An 18611-nucleotide genomic window follows, 5' to 3' on the forward strand; every position below is an offset into this window, starting at 1 on the left:
CTGGGCTGGAACCCGGAGTAGAGGGCGGGCCCCGGTTCCCCCCAAACCTCCCAACTCCTGATCAGACACAGGAGGAGTTGACCCAGACTGTGGGGAAGATCACTGAGGTGAGCAAATCTGCCAAGAAGCGCAGGACCCACCAAGGTAGAGGAGGAACTTTGTCACATTAGTTTAATAAAAAATATAAAACACAACATGTCTGTCTGGTCCATGGAAACAAAGAACATGTTTGGATAACTGATGTGATCATCAACATGGTAATTAGACAATTGAGAGAGATGACCATAGGCATTAAAGATAATTAAAGCAATATTCTTTTGGAACAATGATTCCTATACTAAAACAAATTATTTTTATATTAAAACTTGAACAAACCTTTTTTCTTGCTCATTTTTTTTCTCTTTGTGCACAGTTGCACCAGTGGAAGAAAGGGTGTGATTACATTACAGAAAAATATCACTTTGAAAGAACAAAATTTATATTCATACTTTGTTTTATTTTTGGCACCTTATTCTCCACTCTATTATACCAGTTTTATACTTTCATAGCTGAGGATTTCAAAAGAATTAAATTTACACAAAATGGGTGTAGCAGACTGGAGAATCAGGCCCTTTCTCTTCACAATTAAAGAAACTGGATACTTAGCATAGTGGAGTCAATCCAACCTATTTTTTAGTCAAATGCAAGCGTAAGAGAAAACAAGAACTGTTTTGAATACATACTGTTAATGTTACAGAGCCTTGGAATTTGTTGGCTGGAGATAACTGAGTGTGGCCAGAAGCATAAGTAGTACGCTTATCTGGAAAACTTTTAATAGAGATGCTGACAGGAAATGCAGTCTCATATCCAAAAGCTTGAATTACCACTTTCTCAGATGCTAAAACACGAAAGATCTTTGGTGCTGTAATAACATATCTATAAAATTAAGAAAAAAAAAACACAGACAATGGAACTGTCAGTTTCTTTTGTACTTATTATCTTAATTTAAAATTAACTTAAAGGTATATAGTCAAAGCTGACAGGCTACAGATATGATCTACTTCTATTTATACTGACATTTTCTATTAAAAATGTCTCCTGGATAGTAAAAAAAAAAAAAAATTACAAAATAGGGATTCAACAAGAGATCCACATTTATGAAGAGTTATCATTTCCTTCAGTACGTGCCTGGTTGTGGGAAGTTCAGTATGCTTATAACGCAGCACACAGCTAGTTCTTCCTAAAAAGAAACCCCTGATACAATTCTAAAGTTCACCCCTGTATCAAACAAAGCCTAATCCTTGTCATCAGAAGATCTGGTAATTGCAGTAGATTTTATAAATTATAGACAGGAACAATGTTTGAAAGGCTGATCTCCTGATAAACATTTTTTTAAAATGCAAATTATTTTTGGTGATAGAGGTTCCTTCAGCGCTTTTGAAAAAGTAGATTGTATACATGTCAGACAAAACTTTTCCAATTAGAACTCTCTTTGTTTCAAGTCAATATATATTGTGATATTTAAAATAACCTGGTAAAATAATAGGTGCAAAAAACCCTCAAACCAACCCCAGTCCTATCCTGTGAAAACTTACACACGATTAACTTTAATATTTTGAGTACTCCTGTTGAAATCAAAGAAACTATACTTGAACGTGTACATAAATGTTTGCAGAATCGGTGCCTACATTCACACAGTTCTTTTTAAATTGGAATGGCTATCATTCCAGAGCAGCACATACAGCATTCAGTGTATGTAAGCACAGTAAGTCAATTTATTGAGAATACTTCTGAAGTTTGTTGAACAAATATTCTATGATGTGCAGTAGTCATCTCCTTTGTTTTAAATATCAAACCACCATCAAGGCTACCATCATCAAGCAGTATTTCCAGTAAACACAACGTGTTTTACTTACGTTTGCTCCTGACTCAAACTTCTTTCACAAAAAGCCAAAATACAAATGAAGCTTAAAGTATTCATGATTGGCACAAGCACGAAATCAAAGACACTAGAGAAACTTTGGTGAAAGGGTATTTGGCTTCTGCTTCACTCAAGTATGTTTGTGTTATCTGTATTTATCTAAAGATTAATCATTAACATCAGATCTCTGAAAATGCTACAGTACTTTACTAAATACTATTTCCTCCCTCTCTGTCCTATGGCTTTGAAGAACATCAGCACAACTAAACCTCCTAATTTAGGACTTCATTTTGCTTTTGATCTGTGCACAATTCCATGGATATCAACATTTTCAGAATGGATTGTTTTGATTTTTTTATTTTAAAATGACATTTGGTTTAGACATGTATTTTACATTATAAAAAAAAGTCAAAATCAGAACAAAAATGTTTCAATTAACCTGAAACCATTTTTTTTAAATTTCATTTCTTGGGAAATTTTGAAATCTGACATTCTGTTCCAATTTGGAACGAACACAAATTTGGAAATCACAGAGTATCCCACAGAACAAAACATCTGGTTCCTGCACAGCTCTAGTAATTTATTACCAATAGCTACTTTTGATTGCCACAGTATATGAACACTGGCAATTGTCTTATTCTGCTGACCTTTCCAAAAATATAACAACCAAATGAATGGTGTACCACACAGTGAAGATGATTTACAGAAAGAGTTCCTTACATTGAGCAATGAACTTTATTAGGATAAAGGAAATAGTACTATCAATCAAGCTACTCTGTCTCTATCAACTTCACTGCAGAGCTTCTGCCTAGACCAGTGGTAGGCAGCCTGTGGCCTGTATGTGGTCCATCAGGGTAATCTGATTGCAGGCTGCGAGACATTTTGCTGATGTCAACTGTCCGCAGGCATGGCCCCCTGCAGCTCCCAGTGGCCACAGTTTGCCGTTCCTGGCCAATGGGAGCTCCAGGGGGCCGTGCCTGCAAACAGTCAACGTCAGCAAAATGTCTCACGGTCTGCAATCAGATTATCCTGATGGGCTGCAGGCTGCCCACCACTAGTCTAGACCCTTCCCCAGCCTCCTCCTCCAAATGTAAAGAACAGTGCATATATCCTCACACATAAGCACCGACTCTGTGGGTGCTCTGGGGCTGGAGCACCCACAGGGAAAAATTAGTGGGTGCTCTGCACCCACTGGCAGCCAAGCTCCCCTACTCCTCCGCCCCACTTCCTCTTCCTCCCTCCCCTCAGAGCACCAGGTCCCCACTCCTCCACCTACCTCCCAGCACTTCCCACCCAACTGCTGCGCTCAGGGGGGGGGGAGGAGCGGGAAGGTGGTATGCTACAGGGAGGAGGCAGGGAAGAGGCGGGGCCAGGGCGGGATTTGGGGAAGGAGTTGGAATAAGGGCAGGGAGGGGGCAGAGACTTTGGGGAAGGGGTTGGAATGGGGGCAGGGCCTCATGGAAGGGGTGGAGTGAGTGGAGGGGCCAGGGGGGTCGAGCACCCAGAGGAAAGAGAAGAAGTCGCATTTATGCCCTCACATCCCCTTTTTTTCCTTATAAAGGATCAATCTTTACCAAAAAATAAATATATATCAACAAAGTAATGATTCAGCTGAGTCACCAGTTTAAAAAGTATCAGAGGGGTAGCCATGTTAGTCTGGATCTGTAAAAGCAGCAAAGAGTTCTGTGGCACCTTAGACTAACAAATGTATTGGAGCATGAGCTTTCGTGGGTGAATACCCACTTCGTCAAAGAGAGAGCATATGACAGATGCTGACATATTTAGGCACTCTGTCTTGCTGGGGATATCACAGTGTTGGCCGTGAGCTGTGCAGCCTGGAAAAAACACTGTGGGGAGGGAAAGAGATGCATGTCTCTGCACAAGAGATGTGATAGCTGAGAAGCTGGGAGCCTTGCTGGACCACAAGGGGAGAAATGCAGGTGCAGTTGCTTCTAGAAAAACCAAAACAAGAAAATATCCCTTTTAAACTTTTCTATGACTTGTGTGTGTAATGGAATTTCTACAAATCTAGAAGAATACCCAATGGTATATCAGAGAGGTATATTCTTTTTCTTCATAAAGTTCTATCAAGCACGGCTGTGGGCATGAGAAGTTCTTTGACAGTATCTTTCAACCCATTATGTACGAGCTCACCAGGTGTTTAGGCCCTAAATTATGCTGGACCATTTTACTGAAGTATTGTCTCACTCCCAGCATTTTGTGAGGCCCTGGTGTCTTTCATGTTTCCTATTTAGTATGTCAAGCTGCAAGAGTTGTGGGACAACAATAAAATAGTTTCAGAGAGATGCCTCTCCCCTCACTGCACAGAAGTCTCAGGGTTAGGGTGACCAGTTGTCCTGATTTTATAGGGACAGTCCCGATATTTGGGGCTTTTTCTTATATAGGCACTTATTAGCCCCCACCCTGTCCCAATTTTTCACACTTTCTATATCGTCACCCTACACAGGATAGATAAAAGACCCTTAAAAACTAAGTATTCCAACAATCTATCTATCTATCTATATATATATAATAAAAACAGTGAGGCATGTATCTATGCCAACAGTCCCAGACCACTGTGATATTAAAGGTAACTCAACCAATCATCACCCTCACTCTACAGCTAATTTGCATTCAACAATTTCATTAGTTGTAATGAGTTCATGATATAAAGAGACTGTATAGAGGATGATTTACTTGCCCAACTGCATGGTTCTTCAAAAGTTAATTTGCCATCCATACAACTCAACATAAAATCCCACAGCACAACTCTACAGGCACAAGTCAACACAACTACCCACACAATACCACTACTATCACACAGAATAAACCCAAAACACATAGCCATTCACCAGAGCACATGCCCCTTCTTCATCAGCTTCACAAAACAATACAATCTCCCATCACGATCCCCTGCCAGAACACCACAAATCTCTCAGAACAACCCCAAACATGCAAATCAAAACAACCACCCACAGCAGGACCAGCACACACAATAATCCCTCACCGCAGTACACAATCTCATTTGCCACTTGCACAAATCAAAACATGTCTCCTAGCACAACACATGCACTCCCCCACCCTTGCTCATACTTACTATAAAATCATAAATTTGACCCGTGGCTTTGCTGCTCATCATTAATATCCCATAAACATTGATACAGCTTGCAGTTGTGTATCCAGGCTGGTAGCTATTTCTACCAGTTACGATTTCTGTAGTGAGGCTGGCAGGTCACTCAAAAATCATACATCTGCCTCTCACGCCCTTCCAAGATTGGGTGATCAACAGGGAAATCTAGGAAACCAGAGACACACTGTTACGAAACGGAAGGCATCTGCAGAAGCTATTGCAGACTTGTAGATTACATAAAATACTAGTACCAGGGATATGGTCAACATACAGTTTAATTCAGTAATAACTCATTTTATGAATAAGCAATACCATTCCATTTTAATTTCTAATAATCACTCTGTCTTGATTCCACCCTAGACATTTTACCAAATTTCCAAGTACAAAAGGCAAAATATAGTTGTTGTTTGCAAAGTTAGAAATATCCTCACCGGCCAGTGATGGGACTCTAGATGGGAGAGTACTGAGTTATTACTGAGAATTCTTTCCCAAGTATCTGGCTGTTGGGTCTTGCCAAAATGCTCAGGTCTAACTGACTGCTATATTTGGGGCTGGGACAGAGTTTTCCCCCAGGTCAGATTGGCAGAGACCCTAGTGGGGTTTGCCTTCCTCTGCAGCGTGGGTCACTTGCCGGTTTAAACTAGTGTAAATAGTGGATTCTCTGTAACATGAAGTCTTTAAATCATGATTAGAGGACTTCAGTAACTCAGCCAGAGGCACGGTCAGTGAGCATAATAGCAGAGGGGAGGCTCTGACTCACCCAGTGCTGCTGAGGCACCCCTGGTTGCAGGGTTTGGCAGCGAAGTTTTTACTTTATTATGCCCCATGCAGATTCCAGGGCAGTGGAGGAGGCACATACCACCTCCTCAGTCGCCCCAGAACCTGAATGGGGCATATCAAAAAGCATCTTCTACAGACACTTTTCCCCTGGGCAGTGGGAGAGTTGGGTCTGGGGAGGGGAAGGGAGGCATGGAATGGCTGCAGCCAGCCCCAGGCTCCTCCAGGCAGGGGGAAGCTTGGTCCAGGGCTTTGGCCAGCCTGGCTGGGTTCCTCCGGAGTAGGGGAGGGCTTGTGTCTCTGGCCATGGGCAGAAGGGGCAGAGCTGGTGACTAGCCTCCCCAGAGTGGGGCTCCATCCACCGCCCATGGCCAGAGATTATGGGTCTAAGAGTAGGTGGGCAGGGTTCTGTGGCCTGCAGTGTGCCGGAGGTCAGACTAGACAATCATGATGGTCCTGTCTGACCTTAATGTCTATAAATCTAAGTTCTCAAGGTGACATACATCTAAAGTTTCTAAACTAAGCATGAGGGAGAAAGATAATTATTCTAAATGGTTAAGAACATAAGAACGGCCATACTGGGCCAGACCAAAGGCCTACCCAGCCCAAGAGAGGCCAATGCCAGGTGCCCCAGATGGAGTGAACCTAACAGGTAATGATCAAATGATCTCTCTCCTGCCATCCATCTCCACCCTATGACAAACAGAGGCTAGGGGCACCATTCCTCATCCATCCTGGCTAATAGCCATTAATGGACTTAACCTCCATGGATTTATCCAGTCCTCTTTTAAACCTTGTTATAGTCCTAGCCTTCACAACTTTCTCAGGCAAGGAATTCCATAGGTTGATTGTGAGCTGTGTGAAGAACTTCCTTTTGTTTTAAACCTGCTGCTCATTCATTTCATTTGGTGGCCTCTATTTCTTATATTATGGCAACAAGTAAATAACTTTTCCTTATTGACTTTCTCAACACCACTCATGATTTTATATACCTCTATCATATCCCCCCTTAGTCTCCTCTTTTCCAAGCTGAAAAGTCCTAGCCTCTTTAATCTCTCCTCCTATGGGACCCATTCCAAACCCCTGATCATTTTAGTTGCCCTTTTCTGAACTCTTTCTAATGCCAGTATATCTTTTTTGAGATGAGGAAGACCAACATCTGTCATGCAGTATTCAAGATCTGGGGCGTAACCAAAACCGGGACAGTTTGTAGAAGGGCAATAAGATATTTCCCGTCTTATTCTGCTATCCCTTTTAATGATTCCTAACATCCCTGTTTCTTGCTTTTGCCTTGACTGCTACGCACACTGCGTGGACGTCTTCAGAGAACTATCCATGAGTGACTCGCAAGATCTCTTTCCTAGAATACGTTGTAGCTAAATTAGGACCCCCATCACATTGTATGGAAAAAATAATCCCAACTATAACATATGCATTTACTTTACGATTTATCCACATTCAAATTTCATTTAGCCATTTTGTTGCCCAATCACTTAGTTTTGTGAGTATCTTTTTGAAAGTTTCTCACAGATGTTGGCTTGGTTTTGAACTATCCTTGACTCAGTTAGTATCATTCTGCAAACTTTGCCACCTCACTCTTTTACCCCTTTTCTCCAGGTCATTTACGAATAAGTTGAACAGGACTGACCCTGGGGGAACACCACTAGTTACCCCTCTCCATTCTGAAAATTTACCATTTATTCCTACCCTTTGTTCCCTGTCTTTTAACCAGTTCTCAATCCATGAAAGGATCTTCCCTTTTATCCCATGACAACTTAATTTACATAAGAGCCTTTGGTGAGGGACCTTGTCAAAGGCTTTCTGGAAATGTAAGTACACTATGTCCCCCTTGTTCACCTGTTTATTGACCCCTTCAGAGAACTCTAATAGATCAGTAAGACATGATTTCCCTTTACAGAAATCATGTTGACTTTTGCCCAACAAGCTATATTCTTCTATGTGTCTGACAATTTTTTGTTCGGTACTGATGTTAGACTTACTAGTCTGTAATTGCCGGAAGCACCTCTAGAGCCCTTTTTAAATATTGGCATTACATTAGCAATCTTCCAGTCACTGAGTACAGAAGCTGATTTAAAGGACAGGTTACAAACCATAGTTAATAGTTCCGCAATGGTTGTGGTGAAGACAGAACCTTTACTTGCCAGTCCATCTGTGTGCAATACTTGAGCAAACAAGTCTATAAAACAGTCAAACTAGATAAAAGTTGTGCAAGATTTTGCAAGTTTAAACAAACACTGTACCCAGTATTTATGGGAAAAGGTGTTTACAATAGGTATTGCTGATCAGTAGAACACAAAATTATAAAAAGTATAACATGCTACATTTGCCACAACAAGAGTAACTCTAATAATGCTCTGGGGAGGTAACCATTAACTGGAGATAATATTTAGAAGTTATGTTGTTTTCATTTATAATACAAAAATAAAGCTCACATTACTTATATTAAGAAAATCAAGCTATGATGGTCCATACAATAAACTTCCATGAGTAGATAAGCAAACAACAAAAAACATTGATGAACAAAATTTTACAGGTCTGTCTTGGAAGATTTAAGTATTACAAGTAACTGTTTTTAAATCTAAGGTAAAATCTAACAATACTCCTTTCCCCTAATTTTTTTTTCTGATTTTGTACCAATGCTTGCTGTAAACTGAATCATACACAAGCCTATCTGATTTTGAAACCAATGCAAAAAAGTTACGTAGATTATTTTAAAGACTGCTATAAACAAGGTAGCAATTTAGGGCCAGATACTGCAATTTGCTCTGCACAGGTAGAACCTTGCACGCACAGCCTCGGTGACTTCAGGACAGAGGTGCAGAACTCCATAAATTGCAGAATACATCTTTGGTTACTTGCTTTTCTAAAGTAATTTTCAAAGTCATGGGAATAAAACAGTTTTTTATCCAAATAGCAGGAGATGACAGGGTACTGATAAAGTACAAATACTTATAAAATCTCGCTCATCTGAGGTACACTTCCTTCATTTTCATTAACTTGGAGACTAAAGAAAGTGCTCCATTTTCTCATGATGACTTATGTTGCATATTTCAAGGCGCTATTTCAAATCACCTACACTATAAAAAGCATCCACCTCCAACTTCACAATGCTATACTCAAATGTAACATATTAATTATGAAAAAAATTACTTATTACAGAAAGCAACAATTTAAAATCACTTCACGTTGTCAGCTAGACAACTGTTATGAATTATTCTGGTAAAACAATTCAAAGACATTTCCCTTTTTAAAGCTAAAACCCGCCCTCACCCTACTCCCATAACTAATGCCACTGATTTACTTCAGTAAGAGCAGTCATGCAAGTAAGGTGAGTAGGATTTGACCCTCAAGGCCTAATTTTCAAAGGTGCTGAGCACTTGAATTTCCCATTGACTTCAGCTGGGAGTTGTGGATGCTTGTCACCGCTAAAAGTCAGGCCCAATGGTCCCACAATCCTGCAATGAATTCTGCAAGCATTTGGAGAAAAGTTTCTTGCCTCCATTGTTGCAGAGAAAATCTTGAAAACATAAACTAAGTGTACCGTAGAGTCTCAGAAACTAGAAGGCAAAGAATACAAGTTTACTCCTGAGCGCATTCTGTGCCAAAAAAGTAAAAATTGTCTGCACAATATTTTAAAATTCTGCAATATTCTGCAAATTTTGTCAAATAAATGTGGATGCTCCAGCATAGCATCGGGGAGCAAAGGCCACTGGCTGCACAGAGGTGGGAGATCACTGTGCAGCTCCCACCCCCGAGGACATGGACTCAGTGGTGAGGCTGCACCCAACCCTGACATAGCACAAGGACCTGGCATTCCCCAGAAATACCCCAGGGCCCTGCCCCTCTGTGCCAGGTGCACCAGCTGTGGGCAGGCAGACTCAGCAAGACATGTAGACGGGCTTAGTGTGGGGTACCCAGGTGTGGGTTGAGAAGGTTCTGTGTGGGGCAATCTGGATGCAGGCAGCTTAGTGTGGAATCCAGGTGTGGGGGGAATATGGATGCACAGGAGCTTGTTGGGGGGTTCTGGGTGCAATGGTAATGGGACTTTGCATGGGGTCCAGGTGAAAATGGTTGGGGCTAACCAGGGGCCTGTGTGTGTGTGTGTATAGGGGATAGAGCTCAGCAGGGAGGTCTAGGTGTGGGGGCATCAGTGGGGCCCTCCAGATGCTGGGGGAGCAAGGCTCAGTGGGGTGGGGAACCAGGTGCAACTGGTTGGGGATCCCCGTGTGAGTGGCTCATCAGGGTAGTCCAGGTGAAGGGGGAATGGGACTCACTGGTGTGGTTCTGAGTATGGGGGAGTCAGGCTTGGTGAGGTATGAGAGTGTCTGGATGCACGGGGGTTGGGTGGATGGGGAGCAACTCCCTGTACAGATATCCTTCCCCCTGCAGCTGAGGAGCAATGGGTGCAGAGAGAGTTTGCAGAGCTTCCTGCAGCTGGGGAAGAAATGTGGGAGTGGGTCTGACCCACTTCCAGATGCCATGCACAGAAAGTGGAAGTCCTGTCCTCCCTAGTTGAGCCAGGACTAGCAGCTGATCCTGGCACAGGTTAAGAGTCACCAGCCAGGTCTTCCCCAGTCCCACTCCTCTACCCCACAGTGATTTACCTCTCTTCCGGTTGCCCTGGGAACCCAAAAAATACTGCTGTGGAGGGTCACATGTCTGCTCTCGTGGCTTCCTTTTTCTCCCCCCTCAGAAAGTCATTTTTCTGAGGGAAAGCACAGAAATCTTCTGGGGGACATAAATTCTTCACACACACAATGGCACAGAATTGTCCCAGGAGTACAGGATGTATTATTTTTAAAAGATCTCATGACCGTAGCCTGGTTTTTGAATGACAGGGGTTGGCAATTCCTGCAGTCACTGCACCCATGCCTCCACTTCTGGGGAGGGCCTCAACAACACTGCTCAGGACACAGTTGGGAGGGGAAATGTTGGCCAAAGCGTGAGAGACACCTGCCATTTCAAAAGGCTACATAGGAATAAGGCAGCATAAGCTGCGGCCCAAGCCCGCAGAGATGCACACGAGCTGTGTCATTGCTGCGGCTGCCCTCAGCAGGGTGAAGCCGGTTCCTTGCTCCCTGACCTGCGAGCCTAGCTCCGCACTCGCGGCTCCCAGCGTTTTGCACCCGCCTAACATCAACCCTCCAGCAACTCCACCGCCTTAACGTGGCCGGGCTCGCCCCGCCGCGGCCGGAAATCAACGCGGCGCCCCCCTGCCCCGCGGGACACACAGGGCGGGAGCCCGGCACGCTGGCCAGCCCTAACCACAGACCAAGCGGCCACCGCCGGCCCAGCTCCTCCACAGCGCGCCCGGGCACCGGAGCAGAAGGGCCTTGGGAGACGAGGCCTCCTATGACACAGCCAGGCAGGAGCCGCTCAGTTCGCCTGCGTCAGCCCAGGCAGGGTGACGGGCCGGGTGGGACACCGGGGTCCTACACTGAGCCGACTCGGTGAGAGCCCCGCCCCTCCGCTGGGGGGGGGTAGCCGCGCTAAAACATGATGGAAGGGCGAGGCTTTGGCCGTTAGGAAGGGGCGTGGCCGCGAAGGGCCCCGCCCCTCTCTCGTCAGCACCATACCGGAACGGTGATGGCTCGGCTTCCAGCGACGGGCTCTTAAAGGAGCCGCTGCACCGTAAGTCTCGCGCCGCGGGCAGTAGCCGTCGTAGTGCCCGGGAGGGAGGGGAAAGGTGGGAAGCCGGTTTCTCCACAAGAGGGCTCCAGGCTTGCCCAGGCCCAGAACGTCGGGGAAATAGCAGGCGGCGGCGAGGCGTTACCATGTCAACCCAGGTAATCAAAGCGGAGCCGTGGGGAACTACCCGGGGCGGGGACCGGGATCCCCAGTCTCTGAGACGAGACCGACCTCTAGCACGTCCATTGAGAGGGGCCCGACCCCCCCCATCGCTCCCCCACACCAGCGGCCCGGGTGAGAGGGGCCCGACCCCCCCCATCGCTCCCTCACACCAGCGGCTCGGTTGAGAGGGGCCCGACCCCCCATCCTCATGTCCCCAGCGCCTCCGGTGATTAGGGACTGACCCCACCCCAATGTCCTGGCTGGGTCTCAGAGCCACAGGAAGAGGTGCTGGTGCATGTAGTGCGTCAGTCAGAGAGTAGCAGAATTGAGGTGCAGTTGTCATGTCACAGTGCCCTGCGAAGTGTCATTTCTGGGAACTGTTGTTTACTGTGAAGGTGTGGTGTTTTGTGTAGAACTGATTGGTAGCTGGGTGCTGATTCTGAAGTCCTGGTGATGGGTGTGGAGTTACATTGATGTTGTTTTAGTGTGGTGACACGTTGATGTGCAGTGTAAAAAAACATCACTATGTCATGTTAGTTCATAAAATAAAACGAACTCCCCTCCATTCCTCTGGTCTCTGTCTATGAAGAACGAGATTCTGGCTTTTTTGGAGCCTTGAGGTGGACCAGAAGAATGACATTTATAAAATCATGGCCACTGTCGTCCCCTTTTGAATGAAGAAGTATCCAAACCTTTGTGCCACATGAGTGATTACATTGTGTCTAGCAAGAAAAACCCACAATAAAGACCATTAGCCTTCAAAAGGCAGATGCTCTCATCTTGGCTTTATACAGAGTAGACCAAAATATGCTTTTGCCTCCTGGCTTGATTTTGTAAAAATCATTCCACAGTGAGGATGTGGGTTTATGGGCTTCCACAAACAGAAAGAATACATAAAACCTTTAGTTAATGAGTAGAATTAACCTAGAGTAAATATATTTTATTATGCAAGGCATTTTATTTAGGTATCAGATAATCCAATGTCTTCAGACTATCATGAATATTAACTGCATTGGCTTGCAATCTACTTCCAGATGCATTGAAGTCAGCAGAAGTAGAAGTAGTATGTTGCTAGTGGAAGGTCTCCAGTTGAGGAATTTCCTCTTCCTCCATTGTGGTTCATCAGGGCTCAACTTTACTAACTATTAGAGAATGGGATAAGAAGCATCTTTTTCTCAAGGATCATTGCTGAAGAGGTTTTTCTTAGGTTTTGATGGCAGAGAGGGGATTTTTTTAACTCCTTATTGTGTGCCATCTAATGGGATTTTTGGAATTTATATCAAACACGTAGATACCAAGACAATGTGTGCATAAACATCATTAAAAAAACAAATATACACTCCTTCAGTTTACATCTAAACAGTTTCAGTAAGATTTATGCACATGTACAGTCTATGACAATCTTTAATATATACTTTTAGCCTTACAGATTTTTGCCAGATGACTGACTGCATTCTGCGCAATGAAGAAAGGGGCACTACAAAGAACATCACCCAGAGAAAGACAGCTATCACCCTCTCGTACGCCTAGTCCAATGTCGACTGTCACTTCAAGTACCAGGTCACCATCTCCTCTTAGCAGGCAGGGCACACCTGCTACTTACAAAACAAGGGGACAGAGGTATCAACAGCTTGATGTTACAGTAGAGAGTGATGTAGGAGCTTCTTTTGAATATCAGATTGACAAAGGTATTGTGTAAATAATAAAAATCAACCCTGAATGCATTTTAATATTGGCAGAATAAAATTTGCTATATGTCTGTCTATTATGAGGTGTATTAAAGGGTCATTGTCACATATTTTAGACCCCATATTTAACCTACCTATAATAAACTGTCTTAAATTGTTTGTGCATCATCCAGATTCCAAATATCGACATAATGTATTTCCGTTTTTAAACCCCTGAGAACTATTTTACACAGAGCATACACCCTCAGGCAGCAGAGGGGGCATAAATTAACTAATTGCCCCTAATCCTAGACCTGTGAGCTTTCATCAGTGAAAGGTGATGTACAAATATGGCAGTAAACAAGACATCTTTGTTAGTTTCAAGTTCAACTGGAAATCAAACAGCTAGAGAAAATCAGTATTTGCTACATAGAAAAGATTAAATTAAAGGGGGACTGATATTAAAATACATATGTAATAAGTCAAACATTTTCACATTATATGTAATAATACTTCAAATGAAAGACTAGATGAAAAAAGATTTGGATTAATATTTATTTTGCTCCATAAATTTGTTTGGTGCTTCCTTATGATTTGTATTAAAGTAGCAATCAGTAACCAGGGCCTGTTGTGATAGGCACTATACCAATATATAACAAAGAGACAATCCTTGACCTGAAGAGCCACAGGAAAAAAAGACATGATCCATAGCCCCAGATTTTATAATCCAAACAGGAATTGATGATGATGGGAAAGGTGAGGGAACCTAGAAATCTCAGTTAATCAAGCTCTTGGCACACAAGGACCAGGGCACTCTGATAACAACTGTCACTAGAAACTGTACAGGGGTAGCAAAATGAGGTCCTGGCTCCTTTCATCCTCCTGCACTAGACAGTGGAGGTGGACTGGTACAGGGATAATGCACACTGCATTTTGTTAGAGGATTTACCAGATGCCGCTCCTCAACACTCCCAGAGGCATTGAACTTTCCTCAGGCACAATGCTTCTTGGAGCTGCTGTCAATGTGTATCTCCTTCTCAGCCTCTATGCAGGTTTGTTTCCCTTGTTTTGTTGTACTAACTAAGCAAAAGCATTACACTATTTTCTTTCAGTGCTGATCCAATCACACTTTTTCTGTTGTTGTTTGCAGATGAAGACTCTGGTAGTCCAGGAGTTAGATACATTACAGAGTCTCTTATTAAAAACCTGTCCAAACAGGAAAATTTGACATATGTAAACTCACTGAATCTTTCTCTTGCTAAGGATGGGGACAAGAAATTTAAGGTGGGTTATTGCATGCAATTTCTTATTAATTAATTATAATTCACAATAGTATTAAAGTTCAATAATATTTTAAAACATTGGAAATAATGGTTAGGAAAACACTTTAAGTAGATGAGAAGAGCCATAGTCTACCTTTCTGGCCCCAATTCTGCAACCGCTATTTGTGAAAGTAAGAATTACAGAATCAAGCCTCATCATTGTACAAATTACCATTGACATCAATAAGAGATTCACATATGGAACAAAGCTAAACTCTGGCTATATATTTGTAATTTCTCAGCTTCTGGGTACTGGTGCCACTTTGGGATTTTTTTAAATTTTATTTTAATTTTTTTGTGGAAAGTAGTCTTTTCTGTAGATGAGGTTGGTCTACTGCAGGGCTAGTAGCATCTGTAGTTTTCCACTCTTTTGCAGTATGGAAAGCTGCAGATGTGTTCAGTTGGTCCTAGTACAGAATTTCAGAACTCAGACTCGCAATTCTATGATAAAGAGCATAATAGTGATTTGTAGTGGCTTTTATGAAGACATGATTCTTAAAAACAAACCTGCTGTTCTGAATGCAAATGTATGTACCATCTTGTATTGACAAACTACTACATATAATTTGTTTTTTAGTATATAGAAAACTTGGAAAAGTGCTCTAAACTAGAGGTATTAAATCTCAGTAACAATCAAATAGAGAAGATTGAGAAGTTGGATAAACAGTTAAAGCTACACGAACTCAATTTGTCCTACAATAAAATCAGGTAAGCAGACACCCTGTTTCTGTATCAGAGGGGTAGCCGTGTTAGTCTGGATCTGTAAAAGCAACAAAGAGTCCTGTGGCATCTTATAGACTAACAGACGTATTGGAGCATGAGCTTTCGTCAGTTTCTGGGGTTTCTGGTGTGGATGGAGAATGTTACTTATTTTTAAAAAATTAAGTTGTTCAGATTCTATGGTCAGGAGTGTGGTATAAAAGTTAGATATATTTAAAATATTTTATGCATTAATATACAAAATGTTCTTGCAGTTTGTTAAGTGAGAATGGAAAAGATTCACCTTCAGAAAAGAGAACTGAAAGATTAAACTGAAAGGACCTGCTCATGCAGTCAGTGCACTCATTAAACTCCTATTCTATTTGCCACAAAAGGGCAGCTTTCAGTGTTTTGGGAGGAAGTTACTCTATTGAAAAAATGCTGAGGAGACAGTGGATGGGATTAAAGAGCAACTTCTCCATGCTTTCCTCAGTTTTACGACTGGTAACGTAGGCTTGTTAATTACTTCTAGAGGAGGCTTGCTTTGCAAGTACAGTAACCACAATAGTACTAAAGAGGTTAATAAAGGAAATGTGCAGAAGATTGACTAAATAGTATTTCAACATACTGCAGTGATGCAACTTCTTCTCTCAAAAGGGTTAGAAAACAAAATGAATTAATGCCATAATAGTAAAGTGATTTATACCTATAAGATTATATTCCATTTTTGCTTGATTACAATATACATAGCTTAAATGGCACCTTGGTTATGTAAAAGCAGCAAAGAATTAAGTGGCACCTTATAGACTAACAGACGTTTTGGAGCATGAGTTTTCGTGGGTGAATACCCACTTCGTCGGATGCATGTAGTATAAATTTCCAGAGGCAGGTATATATATGCAAGCAAGAAGCAAGCTAGAGATAACGAGGTTAGTTCAATCAGCGAGGATGAGACCCTGTTCTAGCAGTTGAGGTGTGAAAACCAAGGGAGGAGAAACTGGTTTTGTAGTTGGCAAACCATTCACAGTCTTTGTTTAGTCCAGAACTGATGGTATCAAATTTGCAGATGAACTGAAGCTCAGCAGTTTCTCTTTGAAGTCTGGTCCTGAAGTTTTTTTGCTGCAGTATGGCACACCTTCAGATCTGCTACTCGTGTGGCCAGGGGAGTTGAAGTGTTTCTCTACGGTTTTGGTATATTGCCATTCCTAATCTGATTTGTGTCATTTATCCTTTCCGTAGAGACTGTCTAGTTTGGCTGATGTACATAGCAGAGTGGCATGCTGGAATATGATGGCGTATATTACATTGGGTGGACGTGCAGGTGAATGAACCGGTGATGGTGTGGCTGATCGTTTAGGTCCTGTGATGTGTCGCTGGTGTAGTAATGTGGGCAGAGTTGACATCGAGGTTTGTTGCATGGATTGGTTCCTGAGCTAGAGTTACTATGTACAGTGTGGCAGTTACTGGTGAGAATATGCTTCAGGTGTCGTGGGCGAGGACTGGCCTGCCACCCAAGGCCTGTGAAAGTGTGGGATCATTGTCCAGGATGGGTTGTGATCCCTGATGATGCATTGGAGGGGTTTTAGCTGGAGACGGTATATGATGGACAGTGGACTCCTGTTGGCACTCTCACTGAAGGACTGTCTGGATGGTGGACTCTCTCCTCAGACCCTATGCCACCAGCACTCCCAGCTATCTCCGTGAACACACTGATTCCTGAAACTACAGGCAATTGGTGACCTTCCAGAAAACCCATCCATAGCCACCATGGAAGTGAGGCTCTCTACACAGACATCCCACACACAGATGGAATGCAAGCTGTCAGGAACAGTATCCCTGATGATGCCACAGCACAACTGGTTGCTGAGCTCTGTGCCTTTATCCTCACACAACTATTTCAAATTTGATGACATATATTCTCAGATCAGTGGCACACTATGGGCACCCGCATGGTCCCACATAATGCCAATATTTTTATGGCCGACCTGGAACAACATTCCTCAGCTCTCGTCCACTCACGCCCTTCTCTACCTACGTTACATTAATGACATCTTCATCGTCTGGACCCATGGGAAGGAGACTCTGGAAAAACTTCACCATGATTTCAACAGTTTCCACCCCAACATCACAACCTCAGCCTGGACCAATCTACACGGAGGTCCACTTCCTAGACACGGTGCAAATAAGTGATGGTCACATTAACACATCCTATATCGAAAACCTTACCAACCACTATGCCTACCTTCATGCCTCCAACTTCCATCCGGGCACACCACCATCCATTGTCTACAGCCAAGCACTTGAGGTACAACCGCATCTGCTCTACCTCCACAGACAGAGACCAACACCTACAAGATCTCCACCAAGCATTCTCAAAACTACAATACCCGCACGAGGAAATAAGGAAACAGAACAATAGAGCCGACGTGTACCACAGAAGCCTCTACCAAGACAAACCCAAGAAAGAAACCAACAGGACTCCACTGGCCATCACATACAGTCCCGCTAAACCCCTCCAACGCATTATCAGGATCTACAACTCATCCTGGACAATGATCCCACACTTTCACAGGCCTTGGTGGCAGGCCAGTCCTCGCCCACAGACAACCTGCAACCTGAAGCATATTCTCACCAGTAACTGCACACCGCACCGTAGTAACTCTAGCTCAGGAACCAATCCATGCAACAAACTCGATGTCAACTCTGCCCACATATCTAGCACCAGCGACACCATCACAGGACCTAACTGATCAGCACACCATCACCGGTTCATTCACCTGCACGTCCACCAATGTAATATACGCCATCATATGCCAGCAATGCCGCTCTGCTAATACATCAGCCAAACTGGACAGTCTCTACGGAAAAGGATAAATGGACACAAATCAGATATTAGGAATGGCAATATATAAAACCTGTAGGAGAACACTTCAACCTCCCTGGCCACACAGTAGCAGATCTTACAGGTGGCCATACTGCAGCAAAAATCTTCAGGACCAGACTTCCAAAGTGAAACTGCTGAGCTTCAGTTCATCTGCAAATTTGACACCATCAGCTCAGGATTAAACAAAGACTGTGAATGGCTTGCCAACTACAAAACCAGTTTTTCCTCCCTTGGTTTTCACACCTCAACTGCTAGAACAGGGTCTCATCCTCCCTGATTGAAACTAACTCGTTATCTCTAGCTGCCTCTTGTTTGCATATATATACCTGCCCCTGGAAATTTATACTACATGCATCTGACGAAGTGGGTATTCACCCACGAATGCTCATGCTCCAAAACGTCTGTTAGTCTATAAGGTGCC

At 43.2% G+C, this 18611-nt stretch overlaps 2 protein-coding genes across 10 annotated transcripts in view; one reads left to right on the plus strand and one right to left on the minus strand.

Annotated features, from left to right (window-relative positions):
• C5 (complement C5) overlaps positions 1-11247 on the minus strand; it is a 64995-nt gene extending 53748 nt beyond the window's left edge. Inside the window, exons 1-4 of one of the 3 annotated variants that reach the window (XM_075060555.1) lie at positions 10912-11247; positions 8778-8938; positions 4998-5195; positions 723-915 (exon numbers count right to left, since the gene is read on the minus strand). Coding sequence is in view for 2 of the 3 variants with exons in the window: in XM_075060554.1 (XP_074916655.1) it covers positions 723-915; positions 1896-1960 (258 nt within the window). In the remaining variant the exon portion in view is untranslated. Of the gene's footprint in view, positions 1-722; positions 916-1895; positions 1994-4997; positions 5196-8777; positions 8939-10911 lie in introns of those variants that run through there. The other 2 variants (XM_075060554.1, XM_032767451.2) reach the window with 2 other exon arrangements.
• A 140-nt stretch (positions 11248-11387) lies between these two features.
• CNTRL (centriolin) overlaps positions 11388-18611 on the plus strand; it is a 63315-nt gene continuing 56091 nt past the window's right edge. For 5 of the 7 annotated variants that reach the window (XM_032767443.2, XM_032767440.2, XM_075060449.1 and 2 more), the window contains exons 1-4: positions 11388-11459; positions 13040-13306; positions 14436-14569; positions 15185-15315. In XM_032767443.2, the coding sequence (XP_032623334.1) occupies positions 13081-13306; positions 14436-14569; positions 15185-15315 (491 nt within the window). In that variant the 5' untranslated portion in view covers positions 11388-11459; positions 13040-13080. The other 2 variants (XM_032767441.2, XM_032767447.2) reach the window with 2 other exon arrangements.

Source organism: Chelonoidis abingdonii, chromosome 24 (assembly GCF_003597395.2).
Source record: "Chelonoidis abingdonii isolate Lonesome George chromosome 24, CheloAbing_2.0, whole genome shotgun sequence".
Classification (NCBI taxonomy): domain Eukaryota; kingdom Metazoa; phylum Chordata; order Testudines; family Testudinidae; genus Chelonoidis; species Chelonoidis abingdonii.